The 23,348-nt window shown below is 43.3% G+C and overlaps 1 protein-coding gene across 1 annotated transcript in view; it reads left to right on the forward strand.

Moving 5' to 3' along the window:
* Positions 1-18,339: 18,339 nt before the first annotated feature.
* Positions 18,340-23,348, forward strand: part of SMS (spermine synthase) — a 44,140-nt gene continuing 39,131 nt past the window's right edge. Inside the window, exon 1 of the mRNA XM_080910283.1 lies at positions 18,340-18,403. Coding sequence (XP_080766409.1) covers positions 18,355-18,403 — 49 coding nt within the window. The 5' untranslated portion in view covers positions 18,340-18,354. The remainder of the gene's footprint in view (positions 18,404-23,348) is intronic.

Consider the following 23,348-nt stretch of genomic DNA (forward strand, 5'->3'; position numbering starts at 1 on the left):
ACCCAATAAAGCCTGTGCCTCATGCCTGCCTGCCCTGCCCTTCTTCCACCGCCGATCAGAGAAGTGGGGGCCAAAGGTTCCTTAGTCAAGGCTCCTGTGGGTAGAGAGTACATCTAGAAAGCTGAGAGCGCACCACCTGCTGAGTTTATGGAAGTGGTAGCCATGGAACTGACTTGAGCTTCAGGGTTGAAAATGAGTACAGGGCCGCCCCGCCCACCTGTCCCAATACCATATTCTACAGCTCTAAAAATGAGGACCACACACCGAAGATGCTGACCGAGCACAGGCGCTGACTCTGCTGCTTCCCAGCAGAACACAAGGCAGTATTTTTTGGGAGGCTTCTATGTGCTAATAAATTATTTGACTTAAAAAAAATTTCGTACCTTCACCCTTGAGGGGAAAACCCTCACTTTCATCACAATGATATATGGTCAGATTTGACAGCCCCAGTTGTTAAACATTCATGATTACATTTTCTTAAAAAGGATTTATTTATTTTATGTATGTGAGGACATTGTAGCTGTCTTCAGACACACCAGAAGAGGGCATCAGATAACATTACAGATGGTTGTGAGCCATCATGAGGTTGCTGGGATTTGAACTCAGTACCTCTGGAAGAACAGTCAATGCACTTAACCACTGAGCCATCTCTCCAGCCCTCTTTTCTTCCTTTTTTTATTGGATATATTTTATTTACATTTCAAATGTCATCCCCTTTCCCGGTTTCCCCTCCATAAGCCTCCTATCCCATCCCACCCCGCCTCTAAGAGGGTGCTCCCTCATTTACCCACTCCCTCCCACCTCCTCGCCCTGACATTCCCCTACACTGGGGCATGGAGCCTTGGCAGGACCAAGGGCTTCTACTCCAACTAATGTCCAACAAGGCCATCCTCTGCTACAGTTGGAGCCTTGGGTCTGTCCATGTGTACTCTTTGCATAGTGGTTCAGTCCCTGGGAGCTCTGGTTGGTTAGTACTGTTGTTCTTATGGGGTTTCAAACCTTTCAATTCTTTCAATTCTTTCTCTGGCTTCTCCATTAAGGACCCCCGTTCTCAGTCCAATAGTTGGCTGTGAGCATCCGCCTCTGTATTTGTCAGGCTCTAGCAGAGCCTCTCAGGAAACATCTATATCAGGCTCTACAGGAGCAAATTCTTATTAAAAAAAAAATAAAAACACCACATTCTACACCTAGCCCGCATAGGCTTGTAGCCACATCATAATGTAAAATGCATTTAATATAATTTCCAAAATTCTCCATAGCCTTTCACAGTCTCAAGATGATTTAAAAGCCCAAAGTTTCTTCTGAGATTTAAGACAATCTGTTAAGTGTAGCCCCACATAAAAGCGAAAGCAAAAAGCAAATTAAATACTTCCGATATACAGTGGCACACACACACACACACACACACACACACACACACACACACATATTACCAATACAAAAAGAGGGGAAAGAGAGAATAATGAGAAAATACCGAACCAAATCAAGACAGAAACCAGCAGGGAAAACTCCTAATTCTGCAGTTCCATGTCTATTGTCAAAGGCCTTGAGATCTTCCACTCTCTCTAGCTTTGCTGACTGTAACATCTCTCTTGGGCTAATTCATAGTAGGTATCCCAAAGCTCTGGCATCTCAGCACCTTGTGGTCCCTAACTCAGTTTAGGCTTCACTTTCACAGCTTCACAAGATGTCCTTTCCCAAGAAGTTCCTTGCCACATGCCTTGACTCAGTGGCTTTCTCTAACTTTGGAGGAAGCATCCATAACCCTTTTACTCCAATATCATTCTTGTCTCTAAAACTCTGTGGCTAATGGGGCCAAGTTTTTCTGCTTGCTGGGGATGGAACTTTGCCCACCCTTTGAATTACGTTTGCGTAAGCTTTGATTTGTTGATGTTTTGCCTGTATGTATATATGTGAGGGGCACATCCATGCCATGGTTCGCATGTGGATGTCAGAGGGGAGCTGAAAGGAGTCGGTTTCCTCCTTTCACTGTGGATGAATTGAACTTGGGTCTTCATGAGGCTTTACCTGCTGAGCCACCTTGTTTGTCTTGTTTTATATAAAAAGAACCTTGTAAACCTTTATCAATTCTAATAGCTACCCAACAAGTCCTCACTGTACAAAAACATGCATCACAAGAATCAAGAACAACCTCCATCATTCAGCGTATCAGCAGCTTGTTATTCCTTAGGCACTGTGCCATCGCTGAGTTCCATGAACAGTCACATTTTGCCTTCAACCTGAAATAAATGTAGAGTGATGTAAATGTGTAGCATATTTTAAATGACTCCTTACAAAAAGGCACAACTTAGACCAAAGTACTATACAGACCACCACAAAAATATCTGTCACTTAATTAGCTCTTTGTGTATCTTGCAAACTAAATAGATGCCTTTGGGTATAATATGACTCCCTTGCTACAAAGATTCCTGTCCTCAAACAAAACCTCCAGGTCTACTAAAGAGCCCCCTAAGTGCACCAACGATCGTGCTTTGAAAGCTCTAGTTGATTTTGAAATCCTGTGCAGTTGGTTATCTTTCCCTCTTAAGAGAAGGTCTGACTTCTGGTGACTATGAACTTCTCAAAGTACCTTGGAGTGATGAGGTATCTTCATTTCCTCAGTAGTAGGTGGCCAGGTGTTGGCAGGATGCTTTCGCACCATTGAGTTTAGAAGCAGCAGCTTTGGTTTGGTTTAAGGTGCTGTCTACTTGATTCTTTTACTCAGAACTAAAGTCTTGGGGCATTTCTCTGATGTATATATAGCAACTGCTACCTGATAAGAGTTACAGTCATCAAACCAGGGAAATATTTCTCAGGAACCACCAACCCTTAGTATGGTGAAATGAAACATTTTTCAATAACTATTGTGTATGTATTGATCAGATGATAACTTGTTTGTGTTGCTTTTCTCCTCCCACCATGTAGGAGTCTTTGTGGGAATTAGTTCTCTCCTTCCACCTTCTGGGCATTTTTACTCTCTGAGTCATTTCCCTGGTCTGGTATTTGTTTTTTTTTTTTTTTTTTTTTTTTTTTGGTGACAAGTTATGAACTTTACTATGTAAATGTAAATGCTTGAAGTTTTTCTTTAGTGAAGATGTTTATTTTACTAATAAATATAAATTTTTATATTTTGCATTTTATTAATAAAAATACAATTGCACTTGGGATTCGAGGCCGGGAGGAGGAAGACCCATGTCATGCTCTAACGCTCTCCATTTTATTCCCTTGAGACAGGGTCTCTCACTGTACCTGAACAAGCTGGTGGCCAGCAAGCCTCCCTGATCTTCTATGCCCCCTTCCCATGTCCCGTCTTTCTACCCATCCTATAGTGTTGAGGTTTTAGGCATATATGCGGCCAATACCACAGGTTATTTACTGATTTGATTCTCTCTCTCTTTCTCTCTCTTTCTCTTTCTCTCTCTCCCTCTCCCCTGTGTGTGTGTGTGTGTGTGTGTGTGTGTGTGTGCACGCGCCCATGTGCCAAAGTACCCATGGTGACCAGAATAAGATACTGGATCTCCTGGAGGTGAAGTTACACATGGTTGTGAACTGCCATGTGTGGGGGCTGGTAAGGGAATGTGGGTGGGTCTTCTGGAAGAGCCACCTGTACTCTTAACCACTGACTCAACTCTTCAATCCATGCCACAGATTTTTTTTTATTCATTTGCTCAGACATCAATGCATAGCATTATATAAACTCTGAGAGGTAATCTCAACATTCAGGAACTGGAGGCAGGAAGAGCACGAGGCCACAGCCATTCTTGCCTACACAGCATCTCTGAGGCTTGCCTGGACTGCAGTAGACACTCTTAAGAAAATGAAGAGTGGGGTTGGGGAGGTAGCACAGTCAGCATCAAGACCTGAATTTAATTCCCACAAGCTATATAGCCAGTCAGACTTAGTGGTGCAAACTCATAATTCCCAGTGCTGGGTTGTAAAGACAAAAAGATCCCAGGGACTTGCTGGCTGGTGAGCCTAGCCTAATCAGTGAATTCTAGGTCCCAATGAAAGATCACGACTGAAGAAAAAGAGTCAAGAGCATCTGAGGAAGAAAAGTCATGTGAAACACACGTGGGTGGGGAGGGCACTACCATAAAATGGTTGTGCCATCTTAAATGTGTAATCCGGTCTAGTCTTTAACTCTCCCTAGTCCAAGCTACCATCTCTACGGCACATTACATAACATAACCTTAAGCATGAGTGTTCAGTTGATCCTAGTCACCTCAAAGAGCAGCAAGAGATAATAATAACTCAAAACAATTCATTGGCACACGCCATACTTAGGGAGAGGTTGTGAGAATAGAGGATAAGATATTCCAGCTAGCTTTACTTCCTTGTTCATAATTTTAACTGCTTTGTCTAAACTTGGAACTCCAGATCCACAATATATTTATTAACTTATTTGCTCAAAACCTAGAGTGCATCAAAGTAGTTAGAATGTTAAATTGCCTTTGCAAAAAAAAAAAAAAAATGTAAGTTTCCTGATTAGATGTCAATACTTATTTAGTGTTCCGTTTCTTCTTGGACTAAGAGTGTTGCTGTGGCTTTCAATTTTTTCAACGCCTATTTTTTAAAATATTTATTTATTTTATGTATGTGAGTACACTGTTGCTGTCTTGAGACAGAGCAGTCCGTGCTCTCAACCTCTCAGTGCCTATTTTTAATGTTGGCTCTTATTCATTTCAACCTCCCTTCTAGTCTACCACCCACCAGAAATAGTGGAAAAGAAAGATATGGGGGAACTGGACCTGTTGAGAAAGGTTCTTTGGAGCAACTCCCATCTGTGTTGTCTGGAAATGGGCAGTTCAGTTCACAGGTCGGCAGCAGCAGCTTGATCCACTCTCAAACACTTTACAGATACACCAGCAGTCCAGTTTGGCAGAGTCGGGATAGCAAACAGGAATCAGCAGTGGTAGCACTACCTAGCAGTGCTACCTAGGCATCAGCCAGGCGTCATCCTCAGCACAAGTCAACAGCAGAAGAGACCAGGGCCAACAGGAACATTAAGAAAGAAAAGTTCTAGACTGTGCCTCTCTCAGCAAAGTGAAGATCGAAGGTGCAAGACCCATATCATTGCATGTGTACCTCTATAAGCAAGCATAGCTCCACCTCAGCCACTGTCCGAGGAGCTCTATACTCTCTCCAAACATGACTAGACACCGGAAATAACAAATGATGGATTTTTCAAAAAAAAATAAATTTAATACTTTTTTTCTTCAGCTATAGATGATTCATGTGATGAATGAGACCACTGATTTAATAATCTGGGTTTTGACTCTAAAGAGCTTCCCTATACACAAAGAATGCCTACTCATAGCCTTTAAACCCTATAGCACAGACATTTTAAAGTCTTTTAGGTCTGCCAAAGAAGACTGTTCATTAGAAATAATGAAAAATGGGTGGAGTTCCACAGTAAGTTTTATTGTGGGTGGTATTTTTTCTGATGATTTCATATTACTGTAAAATACATACTGAAAATATTTGGCCTCCATTCTCTGCAAGTACACCTATGAAAAGCATCATGGACATCACTGTTAAAAGTGTCCAGCATATGTGCTGATGATGTAATTCCTCACCAGTTTATGTAACTGTTGAAAGGAATAGACAATGAATTTAATCCCGTGTTCATTGCCAATGCTTGTTTGTTGAGCCATAAAGAGTTTTACAAGGTTTTACTGGGCTATTAATTCCAATTTAAGATTTTCTTGAGACAAAAAAGAATGTATACTACAAATATCCAATAATCAAAGCAAATATAGCACCAGGATATACAAGCAAGATAATTTGAAGCGCTAACAAAACAAAAAGCTTATTCCTGACCTAACTAGACAGGTCTAAAGATTTGTGTGAATTTAAATATTTTTGACAGTACAAATCAATACTGATAGGCATGGACATTTTTCTAGCAAGAATAAAATATTCTGAAAGTTTTAATTAATAATCACCATTATCAAATCAAACTGTCTGCTAGAAGTAGGAAGAGAAAGTTGATAAATTTGCAATTGCTCTCCAATCACGAAATAACCCTTGAATACAAAGTGAATAATAGTGAACTAGCACGGATTAGTGAGTGGCTAAATTTCTGAATAGATATGGATGGAGACAGGTTAATACTCAGAAATCACATCCCAAAGTGAAACTTCAGAATCTAGGCTCACAAGCAAACTCTTTCTGTCTCCCTCCCTCCTGCCAGTCTTTCCTTTATTGTTCCCTGGAGCAAGTCATAGAAGCTATATTTCCTTTAGCCCAAGATAGGTCATAGAAGCTAGAATGTCTCAAAGCCAGTCAAAAAACTTAGTTTTTTTTTCTCATAATCAACCATGATACCGAATTCTAAAACGAGCTCTTGTCAAATACCAAGGAGAAATAAATGCTTTAACTAATAGGCCAGAGAGAATCTGAAGAAATGGGCTCTGGTGGGTTTCTTCTGCCTCAGTCTATTTTTAGTTACATCCTTTATGTCAAAGCATATTTCTGCTATCCATAAAAATAATTCAAAGCTGAAGTGGAAACTTAAGGGGTTTTTTGCAAAGTTAGCTGTGTTGGATGGTGTTTTGCTGGGGCAAACACGCAAAAGAACATTTAGCTGAAGCAGATGCAGAAGAAATGATCGTCTGCTAAAGCAAGCTCGTGAAAGGAGTAGTGATAAAGGATTCTTTGCTAACAACACGTGTATTGGTTCACTTCACTGTGGATTTGAGACTAACTGGCCTTTGAGTTTCTCTCCAATTCTCCTGTCTCAGCCTCTCATCTCAGTGTAGGAGAACTGAGATTACAGATGTAAACTACGACATCTGGATTTTAACCACTGAACCACCTACTGACCCTTTTAGTTTCCTTTTACTTCTTTGTAACTCTTGGTCTTAGTTGAAAACCTGAGAAGCAATTTTACTCCTTTTCTTAAAGATTTTGTTTATCTTCTCTCACACATTACATCTCAACAAAGTTTTCTTTCCCTCCACTACTCCCAGTTCCCCTCCCACCTCCCTTCACCCAGATCCACTCCTCCTCCATTTCCCTTCACACAGAGCAGGATGGAACCAGAGGCTGGACAGCCTAGAGACCTAGAGACCTAGGAAACAACCAAATATGACTGCCAAACATACGATGTCAATGAAATGATTCCTATGATGGTATACTCATAGATCAGTGCCTAGCCCAATTGTCATCAGAGAGGTGTCATCCAGCAGATGATGGGAGGAGATGCAGAGACCCACAGCCAAACACTAGGCAGGGCTTGGGGAATTCTGCAGAAGAAGAGGAGGAAGGATAATAGCAACCAGAGTGGTCGACACCACAAAAATATGATCCACAAGATCAACCAAGCAGGGCTCATAGAGACCCACAGAAACTGAAGTAAAAATTCCAGACACAGCATGGGTCTGAGCAAGGTCCTCTGCATATACATTGTGGATGTGTAGTTGTTGTTCTTGTGGGACTCTAGTGATGTGAAAGTCTAATGCAGTGGGAGATCTCTGAAATCTATAAGAGTGAACCTACTGAAGAGCCCTAGTAATGGTAAATAAAGAGTGTGAACTGACCATCTTGTGTTACTAGGCAAGGCTCCCAGTGGAGGGACTGGGACATCAACCCAGCCACAAAACCTTCAACCTACAATTTTTCCTGCCTGCAAGATGTGCTGAGGTAATGGTGGTGCATCACTTGTGGGCGTCCCAGCCAATAACTGGTCCAAATTGAGGGCCACAACATCAGAGAGAGCCTACACCTGACATTTCTTGGGTGGCCAAATTTTTTTAAAATATTATGTGTATGAGTGTTTTGCTTGTGTGTATGTATATGCAACATGTGTGTGCAGTGTCTGCAGAGGTGAGAAGAGAGCATCAGTTACCCTGTGACTTAGAATTTTTATAGTTGTGATGAAACACCATGATCAAAAGCAACTTGGAAATAAAAGGTTTTATTTTGGTTATACTTCTGAACCACTGTTCACCATCAAAGGCAGGCAGGATAGGAAGGCGGGAAGCAGGAGCTGATGCAGAGGCCAAGGAGAAGTGCTGCTTACTGGTTACTTTCTCATGGCTTGCTTGGCTTGCTCAGCCTGCTCTCGTTTTTAAAAGATTTATTTTATATATGTGAGTACACTGTAGCTGCCTTCAGACACACCAGAGGAGGGCATCAGGTCTCATTACAGATTCTTGTGAGCCACCATGTGGCTGCTGGGAATTGAACTCCGGACCTCTGGAAGAGCAGTCTGTGCTCTTAACTGCTGGGCCATCTCTCCAGCAACCAGCCTGCTTTCTGATAGAACCCAGGTCCACCAGCTCAGGGATGGCACCACCTATGATGGCCTGCCCCCCACATTAATCACTAATTAAGAAAATGCCCCATAGGCTTGCCTATAGCCTCATCATATGAAAGCATTTTCTCAGTAGTTTTTCTCCTTATAGATGGCTCTAGCATATTTTATGTCAAGCTGACATAAAACTAATCAGCATACCCTGGAACTGGAGTTACAGATGGGTGTGAACCATCATATGAATGCTGGGAATCGAATCCCAGTCCTCTGCAAAGGGAACAAGTGCTCCTAACTGCTGAACCATCTCTCCATCCCCTTTACTTATTTTGAATGTGTTCACTAGGAAAATTGAGATTGCATATACGGTTCTTCTGGACCACACTGTTTTGCCTCAGACAATGCAATTTCACTTACACAACAGTCCAAGGAGACAGGGAGAGAATATGGAATTATGTTTTTACTACTTACTAAGCAATCTTCTTTCTAAATGTTGGGTGGTTTCTCTTTACATTATTAGCTCATAAAAGACCACACTGTGTCTGAGACTTGTAGTAACTAGGCAGCTTCAGAACCCTCTGTCTTCAGAGGAATAATATTAATTGAGTGAGGAAAGGCAGCCTAAAGCCATACCACAAAAAGTCATTAAGCCATATATAGCATTCAGTCTTTGTTCTGAAGGCAGTTGGCAGCCTTTGGCTTTTAGCAGGGGTGTTGTTGCATCATTAGATTTGTATTCTGAATGATTGAAACAGGTAGGTGGGCCTTGAATTACAGGGAGGTGATTATTACTGTACAGGCTAGAAATCATAAAGAAAATCCTGGATTCAGATGAGTGAAATGGAGTGATGGGGAGTATGAAATGGGTTTTGAGGAAGGTATAATGATTGATAGAATGTGGTAAGTGAGAGGAAGGGGCTGAAAGAGTCCAAAGTGTCTGGTTGTGGTTAGCAACAGAGGCAGTGGGGGCAGATTCTGTTTTCATTCCCTATTTATAAACATGTAAATGTTCCAATTTTGAGATGACTGGAGCTTGGCATGCAGCTCATTGGTAGAGCCCTTGCCTAGCATGTGCAAGCTCCTAGCAAAATGCACTCAAACACATGAGACGGAAGGGCCAAGAAGGGGCACGGACCTACATATTCTGTAAGGTCTTCTCTGAGCTACCTTCTCCCCTTACTCCCTGTGTCTCTGCTCTATCAGTGTATCAAGACTGACCGGAGAGGAGCAGACCACTGAGCAGAGCTTGGGCTGACCTACACAATTCTCAAAGATGCTCGGATTCTAGAATGGAGGCAAGTGTTGAGGACATGCTTGTGTCACCATGGTCATGTAAGTGATGTGAGTAAGCTAAAGGCATGAACTGCCTGAGGAAGAAAGTGCTGAGTTCTTCAATAAAATCAATGACCAATGCACTGAGAGAACCCAAAGCTTCCTGGTATCGTTTGTTTGCTTGTTTTATGGTGTTACTCTCTAAGGAGCAGAATGTTCTTCCTAAGTCTAGTTTGCTTAGAGATTTCAGAATTTCTTAGAATCTGCTTTGTTGTATATACTTCAGGGGCATTCCTTTTTGTAACATTATTTTTTTTTAAGACAAGGTTCACTATGTAGCTCTGACTGTCCTAGAACTCAATATATAGACCAGCTGGCCTTAAACTCACAGGCCTACCTCTGCCTCTTTAGTGTGGAATTAAACCCAGGTATGATATCTTACATTACATATATTCTTCGTTTTTTATTTTACTTTATTTTTTATTTAAGTGTATCTGCCTGTGCCTTTCTGTATAGGTCACATGTCTTTCGGTACCCATGGAGGGCAAAAAGCTTTGGATCTCCTGGACTGGGGGTGTGAACCACTACTACGTTGGTGCAGAGAACTGAAATCTGTTGCTCTGGAAGAACAGACATGCTTGAAAATGCTAAACCATATCTCTACCTCCCGCACCCACTTCCCTTTCAGAGTCAGTCTTAAGTAGTTCAGCCTTGTAGCCAAGGTTGACCTTGAACTCCTGATTCTGTCTCCACCTTTCAAATTCTGGGATTACAGGTGTCTGCTACCCCTCCTGGCTATATAGCCTTTGATTTTCACCCACATAATTGTAAATACATGCACAAAAGAGATGTTCAAATCTTATATACACTCTACCTAGTTTCAACAAGTATGGACATTTTGCTTTATTCACCTTATTAATATTTCTCTAGATCAGTGGTCCTCGACCTTCCTAATGCTGTGACCCTTCGATCAGTTCCTCATGTTATAGTGATTCCAATCATAAACTATTTCATTGCTATTTCACAACTGTAATTTTGCTACTGCTGTGAATAGTGATGGAAATGTCTGTGTTTCCCCTGTGAAAGGGTTCTTTGACCTCCCAGCTTGAGAAGAACTGGAGACTGTTATTTGTACATGCTTATATGGTTTCCATCCTCTGGGAGACTGAGTGACGTTATGGCCCTTTACCAAAATGGTTCAGTGTATAATTTCTAAACAAGAACATTTTCTTCTTTAATCAGAGTACACCGATCAAAGCCTGGGGACCTCACAGTGACACAAGCTGTTGTCTACCCACATTCCTTGCCCCACTTTGCTCAGATGTCCTGATAAGAACGTTTATGGTTCTTTTGCTTTCCAGATCTAAGATGCAATTCTGAATCACGTGCTGCAGTCCATCTGTGTTCTCTCTTTAATCTCTCCATTTAGAATGGTTTGTTGGCCTGTCTTTGGTTTCTTGACCTTGACCTTGGCTTTTTTTTTTTTTTTCTTGCAAGAGTATATAGGCCATTCAATTTATGGATTGTAACTTACATTTTTTGATGTTACATCATGCCTAGAGTTAAATTGTACATTTAAAAATTATTTTACCTTTACTTCTTTATTGCGTGCAAGAACCATAGTGTATGAGGAAATCCAAGGACAATTTACAGTCAGGTCTCTCTACCTCGTAGGGCTTCTGATCTGCTGGATCATCTCCATAGCCCAGGCTGTACATTTTTGCCGAGAAAAGCAAAGAAAGGAGTCTGGGTCCTTCTTAATACATCACAACAGAAAGTGTACAATGCTTATTGGTTAGACTGATACTTTACTTTGGCAGAGGTTTTTTTTTTTCTCCCATTCAGCAGGAACTTTGCATTGCAGGGCCATTTTTTTTTCCCTAGCATAAGCATGACAACCTGACGTTTCTAAATTATTATCGCAATTATTAAAGGTTTTATTTTTTGAGACTGGATCTCTCTGTGCTTGCCTAGATTGGCCTCAATCCCAGACTCAGGAAATTTAACTGCCTTGGCCTCCCAAGTAGCTGGTACTAAAAGGCATGTGCTATCACATTTATATTTACTTTAATTTGTTTGAAATAACTAAAGTGCATCAATCTAGATGTTTAAAAATATTTAATGTCTGTTATATGTGTGAGTTCCTGCATGCATGTATGTGTACCATGTATGTATTTGTTACTCAAAAGGGACAGAAGAAGGTATCAGCTATGCTACTCTTAGGCATATACCCAAAAGGTGCTCCAACATATAACAAGGACACATGTTCCTCCATGTTCATAGCAGCCCTATTTATAATAGCCAGAAGCTGGGAAGAACTCGGATGTCCTTCAACAGAGGAATGAATACAGAAATTGTGGTACATATACACAATGGAACACTACTCAGCTATCAGAAACAATGACTACATAAAATTCTTAGGCAAGTGGATGGAACTAGAAGCTATCATCCTGAGTGAGGTAACCCAATCACAAAGGAACACACATGGTATGCACTCACTGATAAGCAGATACTAGCCCCACCAAGCTCTGAATACCCAAGAAACAATTTACAGACTTTCTAAAGCTCAAAAAGAAGGAAGGCCAGAATGTTGATCCTTGGTCCTTCTTATAAGGGAGAACAAAACACTCACAGGAGGAAATACAGAGACAAATAGAGGAGCAGGGATTGAAAAAAAGATCATTCAGAGACTGCCTCACCTGGGGATCCACCCCATATGCAGCCACCAAACCCAGTCACTATTGCTGATGCCAAGAAGTGCTTGTTGAAAGAAGCCTGATATGGATGCCTCCTCAAAGGCCCTGCCAGAGTCATACAGATACAGATGAGGATGTTTGCAGCTAACCATCGGACTGAACCCGGGGACCCTAATGGAGGAGCTAGAAAAAGGACTGAAGGGGCTTTGAAAGGGTTTGCAACCCCATGGGAAGAAGAACAATATGAACCAACCAACACCCCTCCCCCCCAGAATTCTCAGGGATTAAACCACTAACCAATGAGAGTTCACAGGGAGAGACCCAGGGTGCTGAGGTGGGAGTGGGTGGTTGGGAGAGGGAGCATCTTCTTCAGGAAGCAAGAGGAGGGGGAATGGGGGGGGGAATAACATTTGAAATGTAAATACATCAAATATTCAATTAAAAAAACACTGTAAAGACTTTCCCATTTAATCTCCTTAGTCTGTTTGGCTTTACTTACTGCGGACATTCCACATAGCTAGGTGGTCTTCTGTAGCTTTTCACTCATCATGATGCCTTGGCTTTTTTCTTCATATCAGGACTGTAGGCACATTTTTTTGCAACCTCCTTTTACTAAGGGTTCAATCTCTCCTCTAGCCCACTACCCATGAGAGGTGGTTGAAAAGAAGTTATTAAGATATGGGGAAAGTGGATCTGTTCAGTAGTCATTCTCTGGGGCAAGTTTAATCTTTTTGGGCAGCGGTTCAGTCCCGTAGCAAACACCAAATACGACTCAACAACTGAGAATCAGAAGCTGTAGTTCAGTCCTGAAGGAACTGCAAGGCTCAACAACAGGCCTGAGGTAAGGCTGCTAAAGCAGCAAGCTGATGCAGGAACCTCAGGAGCAGTCTTTTCAAACCTTTTTCTCAATAGCAGCATTATATACCACAAGTTGAGCTCAGCAATGCTATGTAAGCAAAATCAATACATGTGTTTCATTAGAGAAGAATAGCCAGGCAAAACAAACCAATGCTCAGTGCTTGTCTCTCACTGTCGGTGGGGACATATTTACACTCCTTCATCCCTGGTCCTTTCACATGTCTGCTATATCAAAACATCCTTTCAACTGTGTCTGCTTCAGGAAAACATTCTTTCCTGAGTCTGCTCCAGAAAAACATCCTTTCACCTGTGCCCCAGCAAACCATCATTTGACATAAATAACTTTCCAAAGAAAGTAGAAGTTTCCACTTCACAGGATACCTCCCACACTTAAAAACAAACAACTAAATAGTAAATGTCTCATTGCATGAATATACCACCTGTTTATCCATCTATGGGTGGACATTTGAATTATTTCCGTGTTGGGGGCATTGTGAATAATCTTTCCATAAACATTCATTCTCATGAAACCTAGTTCCAACTGTTTATTGTATTTATACCCAGAGTGGAGTATTTGAATCATATGATAATCTTATCATCCTAGCCCTCCTTTTTTATGTGCTGGGGATGGAGCCCAGGACCTCAAGCATGCTAAAAAAGCAATCTACAATTGAGCAACAGTACTAAGCCATTTTTTTTTTTTTTTTTTTTTGGACAGAGGATAGATACATCTTGTTACATCCTCAACAGTAAAGCACAAGGGTTTCGGTTTTCCTGAACTCCTACATCCCTTACTTTGCATCTTTTGGCATTTGTTTATTCTGGCTATCTTGTATGGATGTGAGCTGGAGTGATACTTATTATGACATAACCTGCTTTAGGATTTGGTAGTGATACTTTTGACTTTACATGGGACTCCTTTGGGTTTTGTTTATTTATTTTAAAAATAATTTCAGTACAGTAGTTAGGTCTCAGACCAATTCCATAAAGTGGTAGGCCTGTCATGTGTTTAAAGTCCCAGGGTGGTTTCAGTGTGCAGCTGAAAATGTGAATCAGTGCGTAAAAGATCCAATTCCCTCTTTCAGTTACATTGTTTTTAATCAGCATTTTAAATACTGTTGCTTTTAAATAGCTGGGGGAGTCCCACATTCATCTGGAAAACAACGGTGAAGGAGTGATCCAGATTTTTAACAGTCATTCTAAACTTAACAGTGAATGCCAAATTCGAAGAAAGGAAGTAATTTCACCTCAGCTGCACGTTGGAGGCAGGGATGTGTGCACTGGTGTGTGTGTGTGTGTGTGTGTCTCCAAGGGTCCTTCGAAAAATGGTGAAAAAGCAGACAGAAATCCCAACAGTAAAATGGAAAGTTACTGCCCTTGGTATTCAGGCAGCTTCTAAGGGCTGCCCCTTGCTCCCATTCTCTACCTACCATCCTTCATGAAGAAGGGTCGGGACAGGAACAGGATGGATGACTTTCCAGTGGTTCGTATTACATACAACCTTTGGACGTTTTCAGCTAAGCACCTTGGCTCTTCCCTACTGTGACTATCACCACTATCAACATTACCACCATCACCACCACGTTCTGCTTTTTAAAGCGGGGGTACCTTCAGCTTTTGCCTTCCTTCTTCCAAGTAGTTTCTGCTGCCAAGTGTACAAACTGCAGCTCTTCCTCTGACTTTACAAAAACTCTGCTCGTATCCAGGACTAAGGCCTAATGTTAAATAGCATTTTGCTAAACAGGTCTCCTGTGTTTTTATTTTATTTGTTTTTATTTATTTTACTTTTAAGCTATGATGACATCCTGTCACCTACCTTCTCACCACTCTCCAGCAATACACTCTCGGGAATACCTCAACAAGCTGTTTTCATCTTGTTCCTGGGAGAGCATACACCTTGGGGACTCTGGGACACCTAAGCTAGAGAGTGAGAGAGATGCTGACTTAGGGGATTTGCATCAGGTGGTTTGGGAAACATTTCAGGCAATCAGGGTTGGATGCTACCAGGGCTATGTCTATGACTTAGCAAATGCCACTACAGGTGGGGCAAAGGAGGCGGGATAAACCTAAGGTTGGTAGAGACGTAGCAGGCATTACTATTAGCAAGATTGGGGAATGTCTGGTCATATTTGTGGTTTGGACAATGTCCATGTTTCCTCCATGTGGAGACATGATTATGGAGTAGCTTTGTTTGTGCCTTGTCCTGGCTAGTTGCTGACTGGTTTAGTGGATCTTACTGTCAAGGGAATTGTTTCTCACAGCACACCTTTGTCCATGAGCATATGACTAGCTCCTGGAAGGTAAGGCATATTCCTTCTTTCATTCCTTCATTTTGGTCAAGGACAGAAGAGGGCAGCCTGGTGCATGTGAATGATCCATACTACCCACATTTTTGCCATTGGAAAAAAATTGTCAACCAGGAAGTTGTTTCAAAATGTAGGCTATGGTTAATGGGTTAGTTTACCATTGCTGTGACACAGTACTTGACACAAACAACTCAAAAAGGGGTGAAGAGTTTCTTTTGGTTCATGCTTTCCATATTGGGTAGCTGGGTCCATTGTTTTTGGGTCACGGGGCGGGTGAACATGACCGGCATAAGGGTTTCAGGAACCACCATGAAGTAGAACAACAGCAAGAGGAACAAAATACTGCCACAGACACACAGTGACCTATTACCTTTGGTGACAAAGAGTGTTCCCAACTGAGGACCAGACCTTTAATTTATGTGTGAGGGGGCATGCCATATTTCCTTTAGTTACTTTTCTCTTGCTGTGCTAAGATACCAAGACTAAGGCAACATATAGTAGAAAGTTTATTTTGGGCTCAGTTTCAAGGGGGGAGGGTCTATGATGCTCGTGGTAGGGAGAATGGCAACAGGTAGACCAGCGTGGAACTGGAGAAGTAGCTGAGAGCTCACACCTTGATTCACAAGCTTGAGTCAGAGAGATCAATGTGGGTATTACTTGGCCATTTGAAACCTCAAAATCTACTCCCAGTAACACATCTCCAACATGGCCACAGCTCCTAATCCTTCTGAAATAGTTCTGCCATCTGGGGATCAAGTATTCAAACATGTGAGCCTTTGGGGGCCATTCTCATTCAAACCACCACAAAAGTCAAGAAAATAACTTTAGGGTTTTTTTTTTTTTTCCTTCTGTGGCATCTTCTGTTGCAAGATGAGTGGTAGATATCTTCCATGTTGTAACAATTAAACAGTTCCATTTGATGGGTCAACTATAATACAATTGCTAGGCACAACCTAAATGATTTATTTTGCAACAATCCTTCCAGTTTGGGGCCTACATTGCAAAAACTCAGGCAATGAGAACATGTTCCAGAATCCAAATCGGTAGTCACAGCTCAGCTGGAGATGTTTATAGAAACCTTTATTCTTTTCTTCCTGCCACTGCCTTTAGGATTTTATTGTTGTGAAGAGACACCATGAGCACAGCAACTCAAGTGCTGGGATTAAAGATGTGAGCCACTAAGGTTAGGCTCCCAATTCTTATCTTTAATAGTTTTGCCAGGATTATGCAAATTACTGAGAAGACCCTTGTAAACTGCTAACATCACCCTGACAACACTGATCCGACATTGAATATCCTTTTCATGGTTCTCTTTTGCCATCACTTTATTAAAGTACCTCAAAGTTTTTTTGTTTTTTTTTTTTTTAACCTATCCATTTTTTTTTTTTTTTTTTTTTGCATTTTGCAAGGTGAAGTACAAGTTCCGGGGAGTGTATGCTTCAGCCGGGAGCCCATGGTCGTCTGCACTGCTCCTTCACAAACTGAGCAAGAACAGGTACATACTTTTCAGCCAAACCTCAACACCTTCTGTTCAGAAATTCTCAAGAAATTCAAGAGGGTGACAGCAGACAGTGAAGCTAAGTGAAGGCAGGTGGCTTACCTGCTGGCAGGGAAGGAAGCACACGTCCTGCATGTGAAGCTTCATTTCTCTTGCAACACACAGGAGGACAGCTATGTTCCAGGGACTTGACTCCAGAAGAAAGGGAGAAAGAGGACCTTGGGACTGATGCACTGGGACTGATGGAGTGAAGCGCAAATTAGGTTACAAAACGGAGGACCTGGTCTCTAGAGAAGGAAATAAAAACAGTTGGCCATGGATAGGAACAAATTAGGAGCACACTGAAAAGAGATGCAGTTGTTTTAGAACAGTTATGCAGTCAGTGTTAGGTTCTTGAAGGACAGGGAAGAACTCAGCATAACAAACAAACAGACAAACAAACAACCCCTGGAAATGGCCCAAGGGAAAACTAAACTTAAACGTTTTTTTTTTTTTTTTTGTGTCGTTGAGGAGTCACAGACAGCAATCTCAAGTTTAACAATCATTTCAGCAATTTCTGGTATCAGGAGAGGCACAGCAACCGGTACAACGATGGAGTGATGGAGTCAATTTGCCCTGGGATTTTGCTCCTGCAATGCAGGATGGCTTTATTCCACTGGTACTTTAGTTCTCTTTTGTCCCTTCGAGTTGAATGCTCCAAACCACCAATAATAAGGCCAAGGCGTAGGCCCATTGACACAAATAGAGGCACCGGAGGGTGGGGGTGGGGAGTCCTATGGAAGAGGCTCTCAAATCTGCAAGTTCCCAGCCTCCCTCCTTAATTCTTTTCCAAATTTGCATGAAAATGTAAGGTACTTCAATGTCCAAGAGCATTCCATTCTGTTCTTAAATACTACTCCTTACCAATAGAAACGCTGTTAATAGTCCCAGTGGGGTTCACGTGCATTTAAAGAAAAAGTCAGGTTTGTACTTTTAGACTACTACTGGGGTGGTAACGTTTTATTTTCTTCAAATGGTCAGGAAGCAACTGGAGCTTTTGCTTGGGGAGGAGGGGTAGGCATATAGGGAAGTGTATAGGGAGGCCCCCCGGAAGTCGCGCTGAGTCTTTTAAAGCAGAGGTGACCTCCTAACGGATGGCGAATGGCGGGAGAGCATGGCCAGAGCTTTAGCGCAGGGCGCGGCCATTGGTGACGCATGCCAGGGAGCTGGCGCCCGCGATTCCACCATTAGCGAGGCCTCACACCCAGAGCTTCAAGTTCGGGGCTGGAGGCGTCCCTGCTTCCTCCTCTAAGAGGCGGGTCGGCCCCGCCCCTGCGCCCCGGGTCGCTTGCCCGCGGTCCCGCCCACCTCCTACTCCTGGCCTCCCCCGGCGCAGCGCACTCCCCGCCGGCCCGCAGCCTGACACGCCGCGCGGTCCCCCCAGTCTCCCGCGGTCGCCTCCCCAGGCATGGCACAGGGCCTCGCCACACTATGGCAGCAGCAAGGCACAGCACGCTCGACTTCACGCTCGGCACCAAAGGTGAGGGCGCCGCTCGCCACCTGCAAGAGGCGCCGCGGCGGCGATGGCGGCGGTGGCCGCGACCGTCCCCTCCGCGCCTGCGGGGCTTGAGGCCACTGGGCCAGGCTCCGGGGTGCGCGCGGCGGGCTGAACAATGCGGGCGGCCGCGCGGCGCCGGCGTCTTCCCGGCTGCTCCGCTGAGCACGCTGCGGGCCCCCGTGCACCGGCCGAGGCCGCGCTGCGCCGCGCCCCCGCGGTCCCCGCCGCCTTTGGTCCTCCGCTGAGCCAGAGCCTGGCGGCACTGCGGGGCCTGGGAGAGCCGCGTCCGTGTGTGCCAGCCGCACCGCCCTTCCGGGCCTGGAGCGTCGGTCCACGCGGGCTCGCCGCCCTCCACGCCCCGTTGTGGGGGGATCCCTTTCAGGCTGTGGGGCGCGGCGGATCCCCGGGAGGGGGGGCGGGTACCGGAGCGTCTTAGCTCCTTCATTCGAGGCACGACAGGCGAGGCAGGCCTGATCGAGGGGTGTGTGCGGCGCGGGACTGCTGCCCACGCCACCTTTTCCTGTGCTGGCAGGCTGCTGAATTTCCCTCTTGTGTGTGTGTGTGTCGGGGGGTTCCCCTTAAGGGCGGCGAGGGCTGAAAAAGGACCAGGGCTCTTCAGCGCATGCAAGGTTCTTAGTCCATCTAAGGCGAGGAAGAATCCTCTGAAAGGGGACCCGGCGGACAGAGAAAGGAAATGATTATTATTGATTGGGGGTGGGGAGGGATGAGATCTGGGCGCGGGAACTAGAGCCACCACCATCACTGGCACCCCTAATCTGGGAGGCACAAATATTCGTGCCTGGTCTCAGCAGAAATGGTTGGGATTTATTGCGTGATGAAATTTTGGACGGTAGGGATGCACTGCTTGCTGGCTTCTTTTCTTTGAGAGAATCAAGCATGGGCGCAGTGGGCGGGAATGATTGGGCCTTTAAACGTGTGACTGCGGCAGACTTTCATTTACCAGATAATCCCACGTGTAGTGTATTGCTCCAGTCTTGCATTTTCTCTGTTTTCTACATTAGTGGAACATCTGGATTTCAGTCTGCCTTTTTTTTTGTCGGGATTTTTAAACACCGACTTAAACGCTTTTCGAAATTCTGAGCACACATTTTGTAGTTTTTCCTTCAATCCTAAAAAATCTCGGAGGGCACAAGGTCAATAAATGCAACGAAAAAAAAAATAAAATATGGGGTTCAGTCTGCCTTTTCTAATTGATTCTGTTCTGTGGGTGGCCTTTTGGGTTTATCTCTTAACGTTTTGAAGCCTCATCTTCTCTTTCCGTGGAGGAACAAAAAACAAAAACCAAAAGACAAAACAACAACAACAACAACAAAAAAAAAAAAAAAACCAAAAAAACAAAACAAAAAAAAAAAAAAAAAAAAAAAAGAAAGCAAGGGACAATGCACGCCTCATAGGGCATATTAGAGGGTTGTTAGGTAAGCCAGTGTGCTTGGGTGGTCGGAATAGAGTTGAAAATAAAAGTAGCACCGTTCACTTCCCACTTTTCTTAGGTGAGGATAAAAGCAAGGGCGACTGTTGGATAAGGTGGTACTTGGGTTTTGGAGCTGGAGCAGTGTGTAAGATCACAAAGGTTCTACTGGTATCTTGGCAGCTTTCAGGGCTGATTGGTTAATGGGGGTTCTAGCACCATGAGTTTAGTGGTGAGGAATGTGAAGAAACATCAAGGCCTCCCAGTTGAGAAGGTGTGAATTTGGGGGCTGTGTGCTTCAAGTAATCTCCACAGGAACTCTTATCTCCTGCATCCCTTTTCCCTTTAGCTTGAGGGGCAGTGAGCTCAGCATGGGGTCAGAAAGCTTTTAGCACTTCCACCAAGCGTAAACCTTCTTCTGCTTAGTTTAAACATTGAGAATAAAGGGTGAGTGCACACTTAAAGCTGGAAGAAAGGCTCTTGAGAGGGCTAGTGGATCTTTTTGAGTTCGTGGCCAGCCTGGTCTGCAAATCGAGTTCCAGGACCACCTGGACTGCATAGAGAAACCTTGTTACGCCCTGCCCCTCCTCCAACAGAGACAAGCCTTAGCTGTTAATGTTTTAACTCACACTTTGCTCCTAATTAAAAATGAGAAAACTAAAGCCAGGCATATTGGCAGACCTTTAATCTCAGCGCCCGGAGGCAGAGACAGTTGAATTGGATTTTATGATATCTAAGTCTAGTATGATCTGGTTGTATCTTTACTCGCTTGAGAATTAAGGAAGCTTTCATGAGTTGGACCCAAGATGGCATATGCCTGTAATCCCAATACCCTGGAGGCAGAGGCAGGAGAGTTCCCTAGAGTTCAAGGCCAACCTGGACTATAGACCGGGGTCTTATCTCAAAAACTTAATGCAAAGGAAAGCTTTGATGATAAAGTGAAAAACCGCCACTATGTATGTCTATGCAAGATCTGTAGTTTTTAGAAATGTTCTGTTGCTAAATGAGGATTGTAAGGCATGTCCTTATAATCCAGATCCACATTTTGGAAATGGGGTGATTTGACTACTTCAAAGATTTTTAAATTCATTTCTTTTCCAATAAAGGGGTGCTTGGTAAGAAATCCATGTGTGAGGTCTCTAAAAACATTTATTTTAATTGTTGATAGTGACTCAAAAGGCATTACTCTTGGCATGGAAGTATTGGATGTGACTCAAGGGTGAGTCAAATGGCTGTGGAGCTTGGGTGCATGTTCTCCCCCTTCCCGTTTGTCAGTAATCCTTCCTAATGGAGCAGTTCCATGGTGTGAATTTAGTGGAATTAGACTTGAACTCCTTAGCAGTGTTATAGTTTCAGTTTCATCCAACCTAGTTACCAATGCAAGTGTTGAACTCAGAGGAGTGTTTATCTCAGGAAACGAGATTTTTTTTTTTTTCAGCTCAAACCCAACAAGAGTAAATTAGTCTCATGGTATAGTTGGGTGTCTTGGGACTGGTGAAGGACATACTCTAGGCTCTGGGTATGTAGAGTGGAGTGTGGGGTATTATATCGTCCCCTTGCTTGTTGGAGCAGTGTCTTGGTAGCCAGTGTGCTCTAAAACCTGTTACTTACGGTTGTCTTCTCTTGGGTTGAATAATCTAGGTGCCCGAGTGACCTGAGTTTTAGACATTCATAGGTCTGGTGGATAAATGGTCATAGTTGTGTGATAAATGCTTATATATGAGCCAGGCACAGCTTTCCCTTATAGAGTTCTGAGACTGGGTTGTGATTTTAGAAATACACTCAATGCCTCTTATTTTGCCTTTGGGACTATTGATAATTATTTTTTGGTAGGGAAGTAGAAGATGTGTGTGGAATGCACTATGTAGGCCAGGTTGGCCTTGAAACTATAGAGATCTGTCTGCTTCTGCCTCGTGACTGCTGGGATTAAAGGTGTGGTCACCAACGGGGCCTAAGTTGAGCAACAGGATTGGTAAACGTGTAAGATTTCAGACTACTGCAAAACAACATTCCTATTTCAGCTGCACGTATATGACATAAAACTATGATTTCAGGTAGGAGTGAGTAGTTGACATGAATGGGAGAAAGTGCTGATTTTCAATTAGTGAAAAACACAGGTATGTATTTTGCTCCATTCAAATCAAAAGGCCCTTTGGGTTGGATTTCTTGGCTCCCTGTGAATCCCCTGATGCTAATAGTAGATTATGGGCTCGCCCACACCTTTATTTACTTGGAATGCCCTCTACCAGGTCAGGTTATTTTTGTGTGCGTATTTGACAGCCCTGGTCCACATTTTAAGTATTAATAAATTAGGCCCATTGAGGTTTCCAGATTTTGTGAGGGAGGAGGGGCTTGTGCAGAGGAGGCTGGCCTTGAACCCAAGATCTTGCATGTTGAATGATGGGATGACTCCTGCCTCGAGATTTTCAAACTTTGTGAGATTACCTATCTGGTTGCAAGGCCTTTGCTGATCTCCTAATTGCCAAACCCCTTAATTTTTAAGGTAGTGATTACCAATTGGGGTATTATATGCCCCACAGTGTGAGGGAAATTTGGTTTCTGAAGAAATGGGGCTGGAGACTTCAGTTTACCTAACAACATGAATCCTTGTGTTGATCACTCCCACTGTGCCTGTAATCCCAGTACATAGTAGGTGGAGCAAGAAGATTACACTTTAAAAGCCATCTTCTACTACATAGTGAGTAGAGCCTGGGATTAACAAGACTATAGATATGCTATAGCTACTCTGATAAACACGTTAAAGCAACCTAATAAGGCCTGCCACAGCCCAAAATGTCAGTAGTGCCCAGGCATTTCAATTAAACAAAATTACACTGTAGCTGTCTTCAGACACACCAGAAGAGGGCATCGGATCCCTTTATAGTTGGTTGTGAGCCATGTGGTTGCTGGGAATTGAACTCAGGACCTGGGGAGCAGTCAGTGCTTTCAACCACTCTCCAGCCCAAGGCATTTCAATTATTACAGTGATAAGTTATCAGCAAAGCTCCTTGCCCTTCTTAGAAACATTTATTTTGCATGTAAATTGCTACCGAAGGTTCCACCCCCACCCCATCCCTACCCGGAGGTGCTGGTTGTTTGGTGCTTGGGGATTACTTTCTGTCCAGCCTGTGTAAATCTGAGGCTCTCCTACTTTGCCCTGGTGAACTACTTTTTGATGGAACCATGCCATCAGGAGCTAAAGATAAATTGGAAAGCTTTAGCCACTTTTGAGTGAATGTAGCTATTTTCTGATTCACCAGCATCTCTTTGTCTCCTCATCCTTTACATTTTTCCTTCACAAAGGATTACTGCCTTTTGCCTTTAACCTTGGAGCCCTGGGGAACTGATGACTGAGCCTGAAAGCTTTGGTTCCACCCTACACTGAACTTTCTTTAATTACGTTTCTTAAATTTGCATCATAAACATCTTCCTTTGGGTGAGTTCTGATGCTGATAAGTATGAATGAAGCGTAATTCATGTATGCTGAGGCAGAAACTA

Source organism: Micromys minutus (genome assembly GCF_963924665.1).
Source record: "Micromys minutus genome assembly, chromosome: X".
Taxonomy (NCBI): Eukaryota; Metazoa; Chordata; class Mammalia; order Rodentia; family Muridae; genus Micromys; species Micromys minutus.